General features: G+C 42.4%; 2 protein-coding genes across 2 annotated transcripts; one reads left to right on the top strand and one right to left on the bottom strand.

The window, feature by feature from the left end:
• Positions 1-6018: 6018 nt before the first annotated feature.
• LOC141505832 (cysteine desulfurase) lies at positions 6019-19611 on the bottom strand. The gene is made up of 13 exons (XM_074212056.1): positions 19039-19611; positions 18401-18507; positions 17685-17801; positions 17236-17319; positions 15886-16038; positions 14714-14807; positions 12029-12163; positions 11212-11369; positions 10262-10367; positions 10093-10174; positions 8874-8957; positions 8407-8496; positions 6019-7070 (listed from the first exon to the last, which is right to left on the bottom strand). Exons 1-13 carry the CDS (start codon positions 19115-19117, stop codon positions 7007-7009), a joined length of 1353 nt encoding a protein of 450 aa, XP_074068157.1. The 5' UTR covers positions 19118-19611; the 3' UTR covers positions 6019-7006.
• On the top strand, positions 19096-19930 carry LOC141505833 (reactive oxygen species modulator 1). The gene is made up of 3 exons (XM_074212057.1): positions 19096-19259; positions 19448-19578; positions 19747-19930. Exons 2-3 carry the CDS (start codon positions 19448-19450, stop codon positions 19853-19855), a joined length of 240 nt encoding a protein of 79 aa, XP_074068158.1. The 5' UTR covers positions 19096-19259; the 3' UTR covers positions 19856-19930.
• Positions 19931-20224: the final 294 nt, after the last annotated feature.

Raw genomic sequence — 20224 nt, 5'->3', positions numbered from 1 at the left:
TTTGTCCTAGGGGATGTTAAGAAATATTGTTCAGGGGAGGCTAGGTGGCTCAGTGGATAAAGCACCGGCCTTGGAGTCAGGAGTACCTGGGTTCAAATCCGGTCTCAGACACTTAATAATTACCTAGCTGTGTGGCCTTGGGCAAGCTACTTAACCCCATTTGCCTTGCAAAAAAGAAACCTAAAAAAAAAATACTGTTCAAAAATATTAAATTTGTATACCTTACAGATCTACCTGTAGGCTATACCTGGAATATTCTGTCATTCTCAGTTCATAGGCAATAAAGTAACCATATAAGTTCACTTAATGTAGCAAACATAAAAGGAAAATTCTAAATACCTACATTCTACTTGTTTCCTGAAGCTCCTCCCAATTACTCTTCCATCTTTTCAGGGTATGTAGAGGATTCCTGATCCCCAGGCACCCATAACAATGGACAGGGAATAAGCAGGAAGGTGTAGATATCTCAGATCACCCTTCCTCCCCCCCCCCAAAAGCAAATACAGTCTGCACTAATAAGGAATAATACTAGGATAAACAATTGTACAATTACTATGGTCCAATGTGGTGTTGTGTTCAGTTCGGAGCACCACATTTTAGGTAGATATTGACAAAGCAGAACAGAGTAGAACTGGAGAGGGGACTGGTACTTCTACCAAAATGGTTGGAGGAATTGGAGAAATTTAATTTTGAGAAGATCTGTTGGGGGGGGGGCGGGTGGAGCAGTAGTACAAGGAGAAAACGTATAAAGGGCCATCATGGTATGGTAGGAAGGGCCTAATTAAGATAGAACAGAACGGGGGGGGGGGGGGGGCACCAGCCCTGGAGTCAGGAGTACCTGGGTTCAAATCCGGTCTCAGACACTTAAGAATTACCTAGCTGTGTGGCCTTGGGCAAGCCACTTAACCCCGTTTGCCTTACAAAAAAAAAAAACCTAAAAAAAAAGATAGAACAGGGGCTCCCTATCTATCTCTTGACTCATACAATCTTGCCTGTTAGGAAATAATATCTATTGTGCCTGTTAGATAATGAAAAATATATCTAAAATATAGTAACAAAAGTTTAGCAATGCTTTCAGAAAAAAAAAAAAAACAACCAGATACTATTCTACCTGAAATGCTATTGACAGGATTGGAACCTTGAGGAATAGATGTACCTAAGAAAGATTTAATTGACTCCCATGTTCCCTGGTTCTTTCCCTTTGCTTCTTTCCCAGTGCTTGAATGCTGATAAGGGTAATGTGTCTGTTAGACACATTAAACCTTTATTTCAACGGAAGAAATTGGAGCCCCTGACATAGATAGAAGAATAGACTTGTTCTTTTTGAACTAGAAAACAAAGGGGTAACAAGAAGTTGTAAAGAAGCAGATTTGAGCTTCATGTGAGGAATATCTTCCTATCAAGATCTGTCCCAGAGGAATGGGCTAAATTGGGGGGGGAGGAAGTAGTCATCAGTGACCCCCTTTAAATAGGCTACCTAATGGCCTCTTGATGAGGTTTTGTTTAGGGAATTTTTATTCAGCTATGGTTTAATATTAATAGTTTTCTAGGTTAATATACAGCCTACAAGGATCCCTATGTAGAGTTTAATGGACCCCATTTCTAAACTTGTTATCACTGGTGTAGATCCTTTATGGAGGCCTGAAGGGGAAAAAAAAAGATAAATTCACTGAAAAAGAGATAGGTCCACTGAAACACTTCAGAGACTACTTCCTAGAATCACAGATTCTGAGATGAATAGAACCTCATTTGCATATGAGGGCCTTTCAAATACCTAAAGTCCACAATTATCTTTCTCCAGGTCTTTTTTTCTTTTGGATAAAGATCCCAATTGGTTTCAAACAATTCATGTGTAGCATAGTAATTAACCCCATCCCCAAACTCTTTTGGGTGCACTCATTATTCTTCCCCAAAACATATAAAATACCACAGATATAATCTAACCAGGGTGCAAGACAGAGGGGAGATTATTCTCTCTCTGGTTCAGGATGCTATTCTCTTAATGTTTCCTAAAAACACATTAGTGGGGGGCAGAGCCAAGATGGCAACAAGAGAGGATCCTCTCTTAGGCACTATCTCATAAAACTTCTAAACAAAGGACTCAAACTAAATTATCAAGAGAGAGAACCTACAGAGGGACCCAGTGAGGCAGTTCTCCTATTCAAGGTTACCTGGAAAAGAGCAGAAAGGCTCTGCTCACCAGGGTTGGAGGGGCGGCCCACCAGGTGGCCCACTAGAGCGAAAGAACTTCAGCCTCCTGGAGGCAGCCCCAGGGTACTGGGAGCCACAGCTCCCAGAAGCAGCGGAGTTTCCTGATCTATGCCCCGGTGAGCAGCAGGCACAGATTGGGGGAACAGCAGGGGACCTCTGCCAGAGCGAGCCCTCAGGGCACACAGATAGCAGTGCAAGGCAGTCCAGATCCAGGAAACAAGCAGACGGAGCTGGTAAGCAGGAGCCCCCAGCACATGAGTCCATTGAACCTAGGGAGGGGAGTGGAGAGAGAGAGACTGCAGAGCTCTGCCCCTGGAACAGGACTCTGGAGCTCTGACCACATTCAGATCCTGATTGCAGCCTAGACCCCCACATATAACAGCAGAGACCCCCCCACCTCAGCCCCTTGGCTAACCAGAAGGAAGGACAGAGCCTCACACACTGAGATCCTTGTGGGAGTGTCCCAAAAGCTCAGGAAGCACCCCCCAAAACAGGTTAAGGCTGGGAAAATGAGCAAGCAGAGAAACAAGAGGAAGACCATTGAGAAATATTTTGCCTGTGAGCCCAAGAAGGATCAAAGCACTCAGTCTGAAGATGAGGAAGCACAAACTCCTGCATCTAAAGACTCCAAGAAAAACAGAAATTGGGTTCAGGCTATGACAGAGCTCAAAAAAGACTTTGAAAATCAAATGAGGGAGTTGGAAGAAAAACTGGGAAAAGAAATGAGAGAGATGCAGGAAAAACATGAAAATGAAGTCAGCAGCCTAGTCAAGGAAATCCAAAAAAATGCTGAAGAAAATAGCATGTTAAAAACCAGCTTAGGTCAAATGGATAAAACAGTTCAAAATATTGAGGAGAAGAATGCTTTAAAAAAACAGAATGGGCCAGAAGGAAAAAGAGGTAAGAAAGCTCTCTGAGGAAAACAAATCCTTCAGACAAAGACTAGAACTCAGGGAGATTGATGAATTTACTAAAAATCAGGACTCAATACTTCAAAACCAAAAGAATGAAAAATTAGAAGAAAATGGGAAACATCTCATTGAAAAAAACAACTGATATGGAAAACAGATTTAGGAAAGATAATCTAAAAATTATTGGAATACCTGAAAGTCATGATCAGGAAAAGAGCCTTGATATCATTTTCAAAGAATTACTACAGGAAAACTGCCCTGATATCATAGAAGCAGAGGGCAAAATAGAAATTGAGAGAATCCACAGATCCCCCTGAGAAAGAGGTCCCAAAAAACCAACCCCCAGGAATATTATAGCCAAGTTCCAGAACTCCCAAGTCAAAGAGAAAATATTACAAGCAGCCAGAAGGGCACAATTCAAATACCATGGAGCTGTAATCAGGATCTCACAGGACTTAGCAGCAACTACATTGGAAGCTCGTAAGCCTTGGAATATAATATACCGGAAGGCAAAAGAGCTTAGAATGCAACCAAGAATCAACTACCCAGCAAGGCTGAATGTCCTCTTCCAGGGAAAAAGATGGACTTTCAATGAACCAGGGGAATTTCAAATGTTCCTGCTGGAATGGCTGGAGCTGAACAGAAGGTTTGATCTTCAGATACAGGACTCAGGTGAAGCATGGAGATTGGAGAAGGGGAAAATATGAGGGATTTAATGATGATGAACTGCATCTATTCCTGTATAGAAAAATGACACTGATAATACTTATATGAACCTTCTCAGCTAATAGAGCAGGTAGAGGGAGCTTTTATAGTTGAAGCACAGGAGAAAGCTGAATTCAAAGATAATATGGTGTAAAAATGGGAGTCAATAGAAAAAAGTGAAATGTGATAGGAGAAAGAAAAAAGGAGAGGGGGAATAGGCCAAGATATTTCATGTAATAAGATTTTTCTTTATTACAATGAGCTATTGCAATGATATGGAAGGGGGGAAGGCAAGGGGGAATGAGGAAATCTTCACTCTCATCGGAGGTGGCTAGGAGAGGAAACAGCATATATATTCAATGGGGTATAGAAATCTGGAGTAAGAAGGGGAGGGACAGGGAGGGGGGGGATGTGAGTGATGGAGGAAAGGATGGACCATGGGGGGAGAGTGGTCAGATATAACACATTTTCTTTTTTACATCTTACAAGGGGCTGAGATTGGATGGCCTGTCAGGGACCATAGGGCCGGGTGGATGCTGGGCCTAAGGGGTGGTATGTGGGGTTGGGGCCCCAGAGCCGGGGATCTGTCTGTTGTGCCACCTTACAGCAGAGTCAGTGAAAGGAGAGAAAGAATATAGTACATGGTAGTGGAGAAATAGGAAAGGAGGGAGTTGCTATCAGCAATGGCAACAGTGGAAAAATATGGAAGTAACTTTTATGATGGACTTATCATAAAGAAATGTGATCCACCCGTAACAGAGTTGGTGGGGGTTGGAACATAGACTGAAGCAAACTTTTTATTATTATTATTATTTTGGGGGGGTGCAGGGCAAATGGGGCTGGGTGGCCTGCCTGGGGCTGCATAGCAGTGGGATCGTTGGGTGTCTGAGGCCAGATTCAGACCTGGGTGCTCCTGGATCAAGGGCCAGTGCTCTGTCCACCACCCAGCCACCCCTACTATTATTACTATTTTATTTTAGGTCTTGTTTTTTCTTTTTTTGGTTTATGCAGGGCAGTGGGGTTGGAGTGGCTTGCATGTCGCACAGCTGGGTGATTGTTGGGTGTACAGGGCCGGATATGGGCTTGGGTGCTCCTGGATCCAGGGCTGGTGCTCCGTCCATTGCGCCATCTGGCCATACCTACAATTATTACTATTTTTTTTAATTTTAATTTTAATTTTTTCTCTCTCCCATTTATCGCTCAAGTGAGTCTATATTTTTGGGGGGAGGAGATATTTTGTTTACTCTTTTTTTTCTTTCTTTTTTTTTAGGTTTTTGCAAGGCAAATGGGGTTAAGTAGCTTGCCCAAGGCCACACAGCTAGGTAATTATTAAGTGTCTGAGACCGGATTTGAACCCAGGTACTCCTGACTCCAGGGCCGGTGCTTTATCCACTATGCCACCTAGACGCCCCTATTTTGTTTACTCTTAAACAAGAACATTTTATTAATGTATAAAAAAATTGTACAAAAGGATAATAAATAAATATTAAATTTAAAAAAAATTAGCTTTTTTGGTAAGTCACCTGTTGATTTAGTCATTTTGAAAACTGGTATAAAAATGGCACTAGTGATTTGTAATCCACAGTAATAGCAAGGAATTGGTATCATCAGTGCTAAAGGAGGGGTCCTTACATGGGAAATTGTATTAAATAAGCTATTTGAAAATATTTGGAGGCAAACGACTTAGGTTCAATGCCTTGAATCCAGGTATGAGCTGTGACCTGGGATAAATCATTTCACTAATCTAGGTCTTAGTCCTTGTTTATAAAGTGAGAGGGTTGGATCAGATTGCCTTTGATGTTCCTTCCAATTTTAAAATTATATTTTCTTTTATACATGATTATATATGTATAATTATTTCTAATTGATTGCTACTTGAGGAGGGGGAAGGTAAAGGAGGAAGGGAGAAAAATCTGTTAACTCAAAAATTCTGCGAAAATAAATGTCAAGAGGGGCAGCTAGTGGATAGAGCACCAGCCCTGGAGTCAGGAGGGCCTGAGTTCAAATATGACCTCAGACACTAGATACTTACTAGTGGCATGATCTTGGGCAAGTCATTTAATCCTACTGCCATACTATAACCAAAAACATAATAAATATTGAACAATATCTTTATATGTAATTGAGAAAAAATACCATTAAGATAAAAATAATACAATAGTCAAAAAAGTTTTAACTTAAAAATAATAACATGATTTCTATAACTTACATTCCAAAATGTCAAGGATCCACCCTTAAACAGTTTTCATATATTCAATGTTAATAGTGACTACACTGATAAAAAAGGATTGAGTTTATATTCTGAAAGCTTATATGAACTTTATGAGTAGATTTGGCTAGTTCTAAGATAACTTTTAATATGTAAATATATATGAGTGAATAAATAAATGAATGAAAAAGCATTAGAGGGTTATAATAGAAAAAGCAAATAGAGTACAAATCCTATTCCATAAAAGGGCATTTAAAGAAACAGGCCTGACTCAAACACATGCAGGCATATATGTACCTCTGGAATGGTTGCTATGAATTATCCCATAGTTCACACTTGAAACCATTTCTTTATACTCTTCACCTTTCCCTAAAGCTAACACTAAGAAATCAGAATATGAGGGTTTACTTCTTTAATTCACAAATTAAGAGATTTTATATTAAGGAATGCAAATTAGAATAATACAGATATATTTACAGTTACCTGTGACGAAAAAAAGGAAAAAAAAAAAGGTAGGAACAGACATAGTGAGTACCCTCTAAGAAAAACTAGGTCCATACAGAAATATAACTTGAGCATATTAGCTTGTGAAGAAGTCAAAACACCTGAGCAGAACTGATATATCATGTAGCAAGCGTAGATCATAGGGGTCTTTCCTTTCTTCAGGTCTACCTCAACACAAAGCAGAAACAGCATTATTACTCCTATTCAGGTGTTCTTGTTGGTCTAGGATGTGTGGAGGTCCACCTTCTAATGCTGGAGGAGAAAGAGACTTTCTGAACAGCATGAAAGATCTGAATTTGGGAGCAGAGAACTATGTCCTAGAAACAATGTGATGTTGGAGTCCTCTGGATTGTAGTGAATATAGTAGAAAACCATCTGGACTGTGGTAGTTTTGTAACAGAAAGGACTCAGTTGGTTCTCAGGTCAGTGAGATGGGAAGAAGTAGAGAAATGGTGAGATATCCAGTCTAATGCTGTGTCCACTTAATGGTTTTCAGGTCAATTCCATCTTGTACCATTTCCCACAGTGGGCTGTCAATGAGAGAGAAAGACATTACTGGATGGAGTAACAGAGCAATCACTACATCAGGGCCCTTACTGCATAACCACTATGTCCAGGGGCCACTTCTGCATGCAAAGCTCCCCTGGCCTCCTCTCATTCCCTTCCTGGCCTTGAATCTAATCTTTTGGACTTCCAGATTAGGTCTTTACTGCAGCACTTATGCCAAATGAACTTCCTTGGATGACTGCAGTCTCCCTCACTCTGGGTACCCTCACCCCTCAGGCAGCCAGCTCATCTAGGAACACCCCTCCCCATCCTGCACCCCTCCTCCCACAGGAGAGACTTTAAAAACCAGGTGGGTAAGCAATTTCAACCCCTTCCCCCTTGCCCCCAATCCTTTGTGTGCACAGGTTTTTCCTTTAGAGAGTAAGCTCAAGGAAGCACTTAATAAATGCTTATCCCCTTCCTCCCTCTTTTCTTCTTCCTTTCTTTCCTCCCTGCCCCCTCCCTTCCTGAAAAAATCAGCAGTTATTTCCTCTGGGACTGGAAAGGTGGAGGCAGGGCCACTAAGAAAGGTGTTTCTGGGGGCCCAGAGAAAGCCTGCAAGGAGCAGAAAGGTCCCTGCTGGACACATGTCAAGGACATAACTCTCTCAGGGGCCGCTCTCACTTGCTAGCTTTAAGGCAGAGGCCATGTCTCACTCATAAGGAGCTCACTCCTTTCTGGCCCAAGCCACTATAAACAATAATCTAGACCCAGAAAGGTCATCCCAGCACAAAGGAAGAGGGAAACAGCTGCCTGACCCCAAGATATCTTGGGAGAGGAGTCAAACTCTGGGTAGTTTTCATTGCAGTGTCTACCTTTTCTGGACCTTGAAGGGAAGACCATGAGCTCTGATTCTCCCAAGGGCAGTTCTAAGGTTAGCAGATAGTGGCCAGGGACTTTAAGCCTTTAATAAGAGATCAGGAGGCTCCCTAATGCAGCCTCTGTACTTTCAGTCAGGGATATTTATGTTCTCCCATCTCAAACCACAAGGATGCCTAAATATGGGAATTCAGTAGTACTCAGAATGTCGTTAAGATCATGTACCCAGGACAGGGGACTTTAGGTACCCAGAGATAAGTTACTATTTTATTTTGGACCTTAGGACAAGATCTTAAGATTGGAAGGTTGGAAGAGATTTTAGAGATTATCTAGTCTAATATTCTAATTTTACAGATGGAGAACCTGTTTGGAGTCCCAAGAGACTACGATACTTGTTCAGAGTCATAGAGATAGCAAATAGCAGAGATGAGATTCAAATAGAGGATGTTTGAGATCAAATTCAATGTTCTTTTCAATATTATTTCAGGGGAGATGTCATACCTCATTTCCCGTAGTCTTTTAACATGAAAGATGCATTTTTCAGCTGTGTAGTCCACCTCTTCCTCTGTGGTGAAACGACCAATGCCAAACCTGAAATGCATTGCATTATGTCACAAGGCCAGGGTAGACACTGGAGAACTCATTAATTCAGGAAATATTTGAATGACAAAGAAGAGGGAGGAGAAAAAGGAGAGAGAACAGGGAGAAAGGGAGTCAGAGAGAACAGGGAGGGGGAAGAGAGGGGGGAGAGAGAGAAAAGAAGGAAGAAAAGAAGAGAAAGAAAGCAGGAGACAAAGAAGAGGGGGAATGGATGGAAAAGAGAGGAGGAGGGAGGGAGAGACAAACAGGGAGAGAGAGAGAGAGAGAGAGAGAGAGAGAGAGAGAGAGAGAGAGAGAGAGAGAGAGAAAGGGATGAACGGAGAGAAAGGAAGGAAGGGGAAGGAGAGCCACAGCCCTATCCCATTGACCTGATGGAGGAGTGAGCCAAGTCTTCATCTGTGCCAATGGCTCTAAGCACATAGGATGGTTCCAGGGATGCAGAGGTGCAGGCGCTAGAAAGACAAATCACAATTATAAACCAAACTCCTCAGGCTATACCTCATTTCCAGTCAGTCATTTTGGACTTGACTTCACCACTAACCAGTGAACTGTTTATTGTGAAATCTCCTAGTCCCATAAGATCTAGTCAGCCATGGGTGCTCACACCTCCTTAGCACCCTCTGCTGTCAGAGGAGAGTGAACTCAGCCTCCACTTGAGGGCAGACCAGAGAATTATTCTCTTATGCCCCACTGCCAGGACATTATGATTTTTCTGACTTTCCATTCTGTTCTACCACTTATCATAGCACCTTCCACACACTAGGGGCTTAATAAACATCTACTAACTTTTTTTGCCTTCCTTTTCCTATTTTTTAAAATTTTGATTTTGTGAAGCAATTGAGGTTTAAGTAACATGTCCAGGGTCACATGACTAGTAAAGTCAAGTGTCTAAGACAAGAGATGAGATTTGAACTCAGATCTGCTAGATTCCAGGGCTGCTGCTCTATGGTGCTCTATCCACTGCACCATCTAACTGCCCCCTAACTCCTGTCAGTGAAGCCCTTGACCAGCCCCCACCACTACCATCTTTCTGATTAGAGCTCTATAAATTCTGGTCTGTAGATGCCAAAGGCTCAGAGATAACTTCCAGTTCTTTGTTGAGCTCTTTGATCTTCTGTTTAAGCAAGACTTCAAATGATAAAACTATAGAAGCTGGAAAAGGCTTACAGCAAGATGATACCTTGCTTTTTTAGGATATGTATAACAGGAAAGGCCAGTTAGTGGAAATGCTGCTACAGAGGAATACTTATCTTCAAGTTCAGATATGTGTCTCCTGAAACTAATACTTCAGGGAAGCTTGGAACCATTCCTTTAAATCTGAAAGCTACTGTTTGCTCTGAACCTCTAGCACTGTCTGTGGTCAACCTAAGTATCCTCAGGCCCACTCTGGCATTATGATATCTGGTTGATGTTACTCATGTCTCCCCAGTATGTTACAGTTAAAAATACTACTGTATATTACTTTGAGCTTCTGTCAAAGAACTTTTCCACATATTATCCAAAAACTAGAAGGTTCTATGAATACTAACAGGAGTCAATTTGATTAAGACTTACTACATCCCTTAACCCTACTATGGCCTTACTCACCTGCCTGAAGACAAAGCCACATCCTTTAGTGCCATCAGCAGACTTTCCCCTTCTACATAAGCAAAGGACAAGTTGATACAACCTGAGGGAAAGAATCTCTTATGAGAATTCTTTTACGCTTCCCTAGACTAGAGAAGAGAATGTAGACTGCAAAGGGAGGGAGCCAGACCTGGATAGTGCTGCTGTGGGTCCCCATTCATCACCACATCAGGAAGGTTGCTCATTATCTTCTCTACCAATCTGTCTGCTAGCAAGGAAATCCTCTTATGGTCATTCTGAAAAACATAGCAGAGTATGACAGGAGCATAAGTTGTCAGGTCTCCCGGGAGATTCAAGAATTCACATGAGATATGCAAAGGAAGGTAGTGGAGAACACTAATATCCTGTTTTAAATATAGTGCTCAGAAATATCAGGCTCCTGCCTAGTCCAAGATGTTTGAAAAATAGTTCAAAAATATCCATAATGGAGAAAATGGTTCAGAATTACAAAATGCCCAAACTGGGTGAAATCTCAGAGATCATAATACATAATCCCATCCCCCTCACTTTGAAGTCCAGAAATTTTCAATGAGTTGTACAAAGTTACCAAGCTATTCAGTGACAAAGTCAGCACAAATCCATTTCTCCTTCCTAAAGAATGGACTCTAGGAGCCAGGAGAAGCTCCCTACTCAGCAAAGTCTAAGGGTTCTTGGTGGAGGGGGGAAGAGGAGAGGGGTACAACAGCAGGGCTGACTGAAACTCCACTGTGTTTCAGTCATCTCTATCTATATTTAACTCACAGAGAGGAGTTTTCAGAAAGGTAGTCATGGAATAGGATAAAAGACAGCTAGATTGTGTAGTGGATAGAGTGCCAGTCCTGTCAGCAAGATTTATTTTCCTGAGCTCAAATTTGACCTCATACATATACTAGCTGTGTCACCCTGGACAAAGTCACTTAACCACTTTTATCTCAGTTTCTTCATCTGTAAAATGAGCTGAAGAAGGACATGACAAACTGTTGCAGTATCTTTATCAAGAAAACCCCAAAAGGGTTCATGAAGATCAAATACAATCAAAAACAACTAAACAACAACAAAGCATGAAGATAAAAAGGTGAGGAGGGAGCTTTTTCTCTATACCTCCATCTCTTCTTGTGCTACTTCACAGGCAGCCCCCAACCCAACCACTAAGGGGGTGGGCACTGTCCCAGAGCGCATGCCCCGTTCCTGGCCTCCCCCACTCTGCAAGGCCTCCACACGCACTCGGGGTCGACGGCGGATGTAGATTGCACCAACTCCTGAAGAACAAAGGAAAGAGAGAAACTGGATGAGAATACTGACCTCAAAAATGGTGAAAAGTACTCTACTATGATTGTTTCTTTATTCTGAGTCTATTTTGCCCATAATACTCTATGATTTTTTGCACAGTATTTCCACTTTTTAATTATGGTGCCAATTAGATTGTACTCCCTAAGGTTGTGATCATTTCTGATTTCCCCTAAACCTAGCACACAGTAGAGAGTACCTTTTGTACATGATGAATGATCTATCAATGATGCTATCTAGGGTATAAGAGTAAATGAAGAAGTAAACCCTTCCAGAATGTGAATTTAGCAAGGAGTCCATTTTCTGTCTCATGCAGGTAGATTTACAAGATATTTATGCAGTACAATGGCACAGAAAACCTTATTGTTGGCATCAATTACAGAGCTACAGAGGCTTTTGAGTGCTTTTGAAGTAGAAGCTAAGGGAATCCCAGGTAAACCGAGTTCCATATGGGTGCAAGAAGGGAAAGGCAGAATGTAAAATGTAAAAGTTCTAGCTGACAGGTGACATGATACCACTCTACAGTCACAGACAGTATTTTTTCTAGGGACAAATGTCAATAAAATGCTATGCTTCAAACAGACTCCCACTGTGAGGTTTACATAATGAGAAACTCTGGGATTTTCTGTACCTTTTGGGCCATAAAGTTTATGACCACTGATGCTCATGAGATCAATTTTCATGTCATTCACATTGATTGGGATTTTTCCAACTGCTTGAGCTGCGTCCGTATGGAAATACACTTTACGGGAACTGCAAATCTGTCCTAAGAAGACATCAATAGAATACATGGTGGGTTGTTCAAATATCCTATGGAAGTATCACTCTGACATTTTTGGATCCCACAGATCCAAAAAGCAGGAAGCACAACACTAGTCTCTAGGCCAGGAGTCTGCTGCTGCATGACACTCTGCCACTCAAAGCCTCTAGCTGTCTTGGCTTTTAATTTTCTTGATAAGAAATGAGAAAGAATTAAAAAAACAACAACACTTAACCCATGATTTCCTCATTTTCTTATGGAAAACACCCTATGGAACTATATGATTTTTCTTTGCATATTTAGATTCCTAGAAGATATAGGGAAGCAATGAACAATGACCCCATATTACAAAGTCAAATGGTGTCTCTTAAAAGGCTTCATGAAGAATTGGTCTGGTAGCCAAGGTGACTGTCTGAAGTGAGGTAGGCAGCCCAGTTCCACTTATCTTACTCTGATAAAAATCTAAAAAACCAGGCTGAGTGATGATCAATAAATTCAAATGAGAAAATCGATGAAATGACTTCTTCCAACCCAGAACTATACAAAAAAATCAGCCATAAGCCCATAGAAATTGGGAAAGGGGATCATCAGCAAATTCAGCTCCTATCCAACTCAGGCAAACAAGGTGGTAGCCACTTAGCCTGAAAAGAAACATGTGGAGCTTGCAAGGTTATGTATCCTAACAAAGTATGAATGGAGGCTGCCTTGGGAAAGCCCCATGGTGGCCTGAACCCTTGAAATCACTGAAAGTAATGACCAAGTATGGTCCTGAAAATGCTCAGATCTGGATACCCCAAATTCAGATTCTCTGCCCTAAGACATAAAAAGAGACTTAAAAATTCAATTTTAAGGTGATAGGGAACCACTGGAAAAATGAAATAGAAGATACAGAAAAAAGATTTGGAAAAAACATTAACAACTTGGAACAAGAAGTATAAAACATTAACCAAGGGGGAAAAAAAAACTTCCCTGAAAATTAGAATAGACCAAATAGAAGTTAATGACAACAAAATCAAGAGTGGAAAAAGCTAAAGAAAATGTAATGTTATTTCAGCAAAAACCAATTTATTTTGAAAACCGATCCAGGAGAGCTAATTTAATTATCACTGTACTACCTGAAAACCATGACCACAAAAAGAACTTAAACATTGTATTTCAAGAAATCTTAAAACAAATTACCTGATCCCAAAGGGGAAATTACAAAGAATAAAAAGAAAAGCGCTGAAAAATAAAGGAGTACTCATCAATCAAGGAAGAGCTGAACATATTGTAGCATATGAATGTAGTGGAATATAGATATACTGTAAGAAAAGATGAAGAAATAATGAACTAACTAATCAGACTGAAATAAGCAGAACCCAGGGAATTTGTAAGAGAACATTATAATGAAAAACATCTTGACAATCCCTGGGCTGAGAGATCTGGAAACCAATGCTACCACAGACCCAGGAGCCTTATGGTCTATTCCTGGATGACTGCTGATAGTTTGCTCTGAGACACCTGCTATACTGTGGGCTTTTTCTAATCCCAGTATTAACAGACCCTTCCTATGGATCTTCACAGTTGTCTTGGACTGGAAAATTGTTTCACTCAGTCTTTTTGTGGGTTCTGCCATTATAGAATTTGGTTAGAATCATTATTTAAAAATATTTGGAGTGGTTTGTGGGAGAGGTCAGGGGAATCTCTGTCATTACTCTGCCATCTTGGTTCTGCCTATGGAAAACAACTTTGAAAGACTTAAAAACTGTAATCAAAGCAAAGACCATGGCCTCCAGAGGATATGGTGAAGCATGTTACCCAGCTCCTGACAGAGAAGTGATAGTTCCAAAAAAGAGACCATACACATATTTTATGTATGTATACATCACTATGAAGATTTGTTTTACTTGACTATGTTATTTGCTGCAAGGATTCCCTCTCCCCACTCTGTTTTAAATTGGAAGTAAGGATTGGGTAGTGGTGAGGGCTAGCAAAAGTGACACCAAAAAAAGAAAACCACTGAAATATTTAAAGACTGCATAGAAATGAACAGAAGGAAGTTCAGAAGAAAGCACAGACAAGCAAGACAGTTCTAAAAGTACTGTGTCCAATTTTTTTTTTATTTTTTAAAACAAAAAAAAAACCCCTATGAAATAGAAACTGATGATTTATAAAAAAAATCCTCTTTCTGTGCTCTGCTGTTTATGTGGAAAATGTTCATTTTGGGGAGGTACTTCAAGTCAGAATAAAAAAATTTTTAAAAAAGAACTGACTTAGAAGAGAAAGAATTTGGAAACACAGAGGAACAATAAGTATATTTCTGTGCAAAAGATGCCTGGAATCTACCACAATGCTAATCTATTGCTCAATTCAACAGAGCGGCTGGGTGTATTCAATGCCTTGATATAGAAGAATTTGATCTCACCTCTACAAATCCACACCAGACCATAATAGGAAGTGCTAAGTGCTAAGGATATTAAATGGCTTAATTCAAATTTTTTCCCCTTTAGTGTTAGGGAGTTGCCTACCACTCCAAAACTGAGGACCTTGGCAGGAAGCAGAACCCAAACTACTCACCAATGTCTTCAATAGGCTGCCTCACTCCGATCTCATTGTTCACAGTCATGATAGAGACAAGGCTTGTGTCTGGCTGTATTGCTGCCTCCAGCTCCTAAACAGATAAAACTGGGGTATAGTGAGGAAGAAGGGGAACTTGATTATATCTTTCTTTCCCTTCTCAGCAAATCATCATCCCCAGCTTTAGAAAATACAATCTCCTCTGATTTACATAGGATGCAAGCTGTACAGTAGGACTATAAACTCCAAGGAGGTGGGCACACTACATCTAAAGCAAATGATATGAATAACAGCATCTCTCAATTCATCACCAAAAAAACTAATTATTTATATGTATAAGGCACAAGGCTAGGTGCTGGGGCAGGGGTATACAAAGAAGTCTAAGATTTATGCCTTGCCTCCTAGCCTTCAAGAATCTGATAGATCAATTGGGATAAAGGAAAAACAGAGAATTTCAGACATGTAAAGGACAGCAATTCAATCCATTTTTAGGAGGCTGGAATTTGGGCTTTGCAATTGAAATTTCAATGATGTATGACTCCTAATGAGAAAGCCCCCACTACAAATTCAAATCAGCAGTTTTTTGCATTATTTTCTTTGAGAGTTGCTTGGGTCACTGAGAGGTTGAGTGATTTGCTCAGGGTCACAAAGTCAGTAAATGTCTGAAGAAGGATTTGCACCAAGATCCTTCTGACTTTGCCTGCTATTTATCCATTACTCCATTCTGCCTCTTTTGCACAGGACAAGTATCTACATTAGAATTCTCCTCAACAACATTTCCACACATAGTCATTAGGTCTTCTCTTTAGGAATGATACTGAAGAGGAACTAACCTGCTCTTTATATACAAAAGGGAAAACAATGAAAATTGGAAAATTGCCATGAGAGCAGTTAGGAATGCATCATTAGAGAAAGAGGTAACATTGGGCAGAAGAGAAAGAGAAGGCTTTCTAAAAAGAGTAGAGCCTATATTCAAGTAAGTGAAGGGGAAACTACATGCTCAATTTTGGAGCATGGAGGAAGATAGGCTTGGAATGTTGGTGAGATATGTGGCAGACCAGTCTAGCCTCAATGAATGGGCACAGTTTTAATAGAGGAATAGTAGGGAATAATGTTTCAGCCAAGATCTATTCCCTCTTCTGAAGCAGTTCCAACTTGAGAGAACTTCTCACCTTCAGATCAATGATTCCACTCTTCTGTACTGGGAGATAAGTGACCCGAAAGCCCTCTGCTTCCAGAGAACGACAGGAGTCCAGCACACATTTGTGCTCTGTTTGTGTAGTGATTACATGCCTTTTCCGTAATTTGTAAAATCTGGCCACCCCCTAGAAGTTGATGGGAAAAGAGAAAATACTTAGAAAAGTGTCTCTCATTCCTTTCAGGACTAAGAAAAGGGACAAGAGGGCAACAGAAGAGAATTTTCAGAGGTTTCCTCATCCATCGTGTGGCATTTCCTAAGATAAAACAGTATAGTTTCTTTACCTACCTTAACTAAGAAAGTAGCATTTTGGATTATATTATTTTCAAACTTCCTAGTATAAACCTTTCCTAGGTGCCAAATTTTTATATTCATTGCCAAAAGGGAAAAAACAATTTTCATGTAGGGAAGAGTTTTTTTCCAAATCTCTGATTTGATGTTGTCATTTTAAGATACTAAGGAGAGGATAAAACCAAAATCCTTAGTTGAATTAAAACCTAATCCAAACTTTCCAGGTCAAGGTCAGAGGAGTTTGACATTGGCAGCAAAGCAAGAAAAGGACAGTTTGTGTGTGTGTGTAGAAGAGTAGGAGGATCAGATAAGAATCTAATTTACTTTTGTTCCCTTGAAATGATAGAGGTCATTCAATCAATTATTCTGAAGAGCTAAAGAGTGTTTATTTACATAGCAGTTTTGAAAAAGGAGAATTGGATTAGGATTGTATTCACATAGAAATCTTCCCTTAGGCTAAAGGAGTCAAAGAAAAAATTATGCTAAAAATAATAGGAGCTAATTATTATTGAAAGTGAAAGAGGTAAAAGGGGTTGAAAAGAAAGTCTTAGATTTCTGCAACCAGATCCATAGGATAAAACCAGTAAGCCATTATCTGTACCTCATATGGAGGCAGACACTTGAAGAAGATGTAAAAATACTTGTAGGGTTCTATCCTGAATAGACATAACAGTGATAACAGGGAGAGGTAGGAAAAAACATTCATATACACCAAATGGACCTAGAGAGAGAAAAGGCTTCTACCTACATAAGCAACTTTCCAAAACACTTTCATTGAACATCAGATCTTGTTCTCTCAATGTGAAGTTCCATGAAGTAGTTTGTGGAGTGTTACTGCAAGTTACAAAATGGAGGGATAGGTTACAGTTGGGTGCCAGGAGTGGGGATGGTTGGGATGGGAACTTCTAAAGGTTGAATTGTTACAGAGGAGTCATCTCAGGTCAGAAAGATGGTGGTATATTTAATGCCCTTGACATCAGTTGATGGTCTGAGATTCACTTTTATATTGCCTTTTCCCATTTCTTTATCTTACCTTAATTGCTAAATTGTTAGATTCAGTAGCTCCACTAGTGAAGACAATCTCACGGGGGTCAGACCCAATCAATGATGCTACTTGCTGGAATGGAAGGAGCAGTTACTTAACACTTGATATCAATGACAAAAAAAGTGACTACCAGACAGAGCTCGCAAAATCTAACTCATGGAAAGGAAAAGGATAGTATAGTAGAAAAGATTCCCCCATCATATTGTGCCCATTATTATTTCAGTATTTCCTGGCATGGCTATATTGTCCTTAGTAGGATCAGAAAGAAGAACAAGTTATGTTTTAGGAATCTTTTGGAGCCCTTGCAACCATTTACACTTCAAAATGACAGAAATATTGTCCCTCCAACCATTAAAAAAGCCCCAGTCCACTTCTATTCCCTGATTCTCCATTCCACCCCCCCATTGTCTCACTCCCCCCATTCTCTTTATTCTTGCCTGGCGAGCATGTTCCATGGCAGCCTCACTCTCCCAGCCATATGAATGAGTCCGAGAGTGGGGGTTCCCATAGTAGTTGACCAAATAGGGGAGCATGGCATCCAACACTCGAGGATCCTAGATACAGCATAGTTCAAATTAGAGTCACCCCTGTTTGTTCTCAAAGTATGCCAAGGTGGTTTAGCAGAGATCTGACTTTTGGGTAAAGCATGGGAAGTAGGAGCAGGGAAACATTTCTCCAGCTACCAGAACATCCTTGAATCAGATCTTGCTTTAAATTATATTAACAATTAGATTTATATGGCACATCTAGTCATTTGGTTCTTAAAAACAGCCCTAGATATGTGGTATTATCATGCCTGTTTTGCAAATGAGAAAAGACCCTAGATGGAGAAAAAAATTGCCCAGTTTGGATACAGGCAGAAGTTTCTACTATACCAATTACTTTTCATATGGTCCTTACACTTTCCACATTACTTTTACTCTTATTCATTTGCATGAAATTCATTATTTAGTAAACCCTTACTAAGTACATGGCACAATTTTAGGTGCTGAGCACCTAAAACGACATTATTTGCCCACAAAGAGCTTACATTCTAGTACGATCTGTTATCCTACCCCACCCACTCACTGGGCCAGGGGCTTCAAAAGAACACTGCCCAGTCTTTTTTTTTCCCAAAAGGTGCTGGCATCCCGCCCCCCAGTTGCTTGCCCACCAGGGGAGTAGTGGCTTGCACATCCATGTAGAGGGGCCGGAACACTGTCTCCTTGGTGGGAAGGGCCGCATCTGAGAAGTCAGATGGGTGAGGGGACTGGTCCAGGCCTGAAAGAGAGGGAGGAGGAAGCGCCTTGGCAGGGGGCTGTGGGGAAGAGAAGACAAATTAAAGGGAAAAGGAGAATCTGGCTGGCGGAAGGATGGGCAAGGGGGGACGAATCCGCCGGAAGCCGAGGCTGGGCGGGTTGGGAGGTTGGTTTGAGGCCCACTTGTTGTTAGTTGGATGGTCTGAGTAGATGGAGGGAAGTCAGGCTTGGCAGGAAGCTTATGGCTGGAAGGGGGGCAGGTGCAAAGGCGGGCCAGGCTGGGGAGGTCTCAGGGAAGGGTAGAGCCGGTTGTGGTGGCTGGTAAGGGGCGGTGTGGTGGGGGTGGACACGGTGCTGTTGGGGGGTGGGCGTGGGATCCAGTCCCTGCACAGTGCGTCCGGCTTCAGAAAGTCAAGGTCCAGATCGGTAATTTAAAAAGTGTCGAGGAGCAAGAACTATTTGGCGGAGTTGCGGATGGAGTTGAGAGAGGTATGGAAGGCTTGGGTGGGATGGGGAAAGTGGGGAGCTGGGGGGAGAAACCGAGCTGCAATACCGCGCAGGCGCAGTCCCCGACGTGGAGGGGAGGGGCCCGGGACCCTGGTCGCCACTCGCCACACAGCCCTCCGCAGCATCCTCTCCGTTACTCCCCGGGATCGGAAGTGTCCTTCTGCTTCCGGTCCGTATCACCCGGAAGTTCTTCCTCACTGCCCCGGAAACGACATTCATTTCCCGCCTCCCGGGACGTAAAGCGGAGCGACTGAGGCCGAAAGCGAGGTGAGTGGCTGTTCGGGCTGGGCCGGGGGCCCGCTGCCAAGGACTGGGGGGGCCCGGTGCGGGGCCCGGGCACGGCTCCCCACCCGCGCCCTCCCTTCTCCGGGCACGTGCACAACGCGGCTGTAGTCCGGGCCTCGGCGAGGCCCCGGCGCCGCCTCAGTTCCGGCCCTGGCCGTGTCCCCCCGCAGATGCCAGTAGCCGTGGGTCCCTACGGACAGTCCCAGCCCACCTGCTTCGACCGCGTGAAGATGGGCTTCGTGATGGGCTGCGCCGTGGGCATGGCGGCCGGGGCGCTGTTCGGCACCTTCTCGTGCCTCAGGTGAGGGCGGCCCTCGGGCCCGGCCCGGGGCAGCGCTCGGGCCCCCCGGGGGCACAGGGGAGGTGGTGCCGGGCTCGGCGCGGGTCAAGGGTCAGCCCGGAGGACGCCCATTGGCCTGGTGGCCGCGAGCCTCGCCCCTTTTAGCTCCATTCAGGTTTCCTCCTGCAGGATCGGCATGCGGGGCCGGGAGCTGATGGGCGGAATTGGCAAAACCATGATGCAGAGTGGGGGCACCTTCGGGACGTTTATGGCCATCGGAATGGGCATCCGCTGCTGACCGCGGCGACTCCGGCGTTCCCACCCCGCCCCCGCCCGCACACCTTGTGTAATATAATAAAAAGCTTTGACTATGTCTAAGGCCTTAATTTCGGGCTTTGGGGCCGGATTGTTCAGAAACGGACCTTTCTTACTTTGTCCCTGCATCTATGCCCATAATCTAGACTACATGGGGAAAGAGTTAGACAAGTCATTTATTTTCCTGGGTATCTTGTATGGGGCACCCCAAGGTAGCAGTGGTTAGGGCCCTGTGTTCAGAAGGACCAAATTCAAATTCAGCTTCAGACACAATACTGTGTAACCCTGGGCAAATCACCTAACCCTATTTGGGGCGAAAAAAACCAAAGTGAACCTTGTAAGGCCCCAGAAT

This window comes from Macrotis lagotis, chromosome 1, assembly GCF_037893015.1.
Source record: "Macrotis lagotis isolate mMagLag1 chromosome 1, bilby.v1.9.chrom.fasta, whole genome shotgun sequence".
In the NCBI taxonomy this organism is placed as follows: domain Eukaryota; kingdom Metazoa; phylum Chordata; class Mammalia; order Peramelemorphia; family Peramelidae; genus Macrotis; species Macrotis lagotis.
This window is presented reverse-complemented; position numbering and strand designations above follow the sequence as displayed.

Bases quoted from the DNA above. Each gene is read 5' to 3' on its own strand.
- LOC141505832 (XM_074212056.1), bottom strand. From the start codon at position 19,117: ATGCTGCGGAGGGCTGTGTGGCGAGTGGCGACCAGGGTCCCGGGCCCC. The intron at 12,164-14,713 runs GTGAGTAGTTTG...ATGTCTTCTTAG, and splicing joins GCAGCCTATTGAAGACATTG to GACAGATTTGCAGTTCCCGT. The intron at 11,370-12,028 runs GTACAGAAAATC...TTTGTTCTTCAG, and splicing joins TAAACTTTATGGCCCAAAAG to GAGTTGGTGCAATCTACATC.
- LOC141505833 (XM_074212057.1), top strand. From the start codon at position 19,448: ATGCCAGTAGCCGTGGGTCCCTACGGACAGTCCCAGCCCACCTGCTTC. The intron at 19,579-19,746 runs GTGAGGGCGGCC...TTCCTCCTGCAG, and splicing joins GGCACCTTCTCGTGCCTCAG to GATCGGCATGCGGGGCCGGG.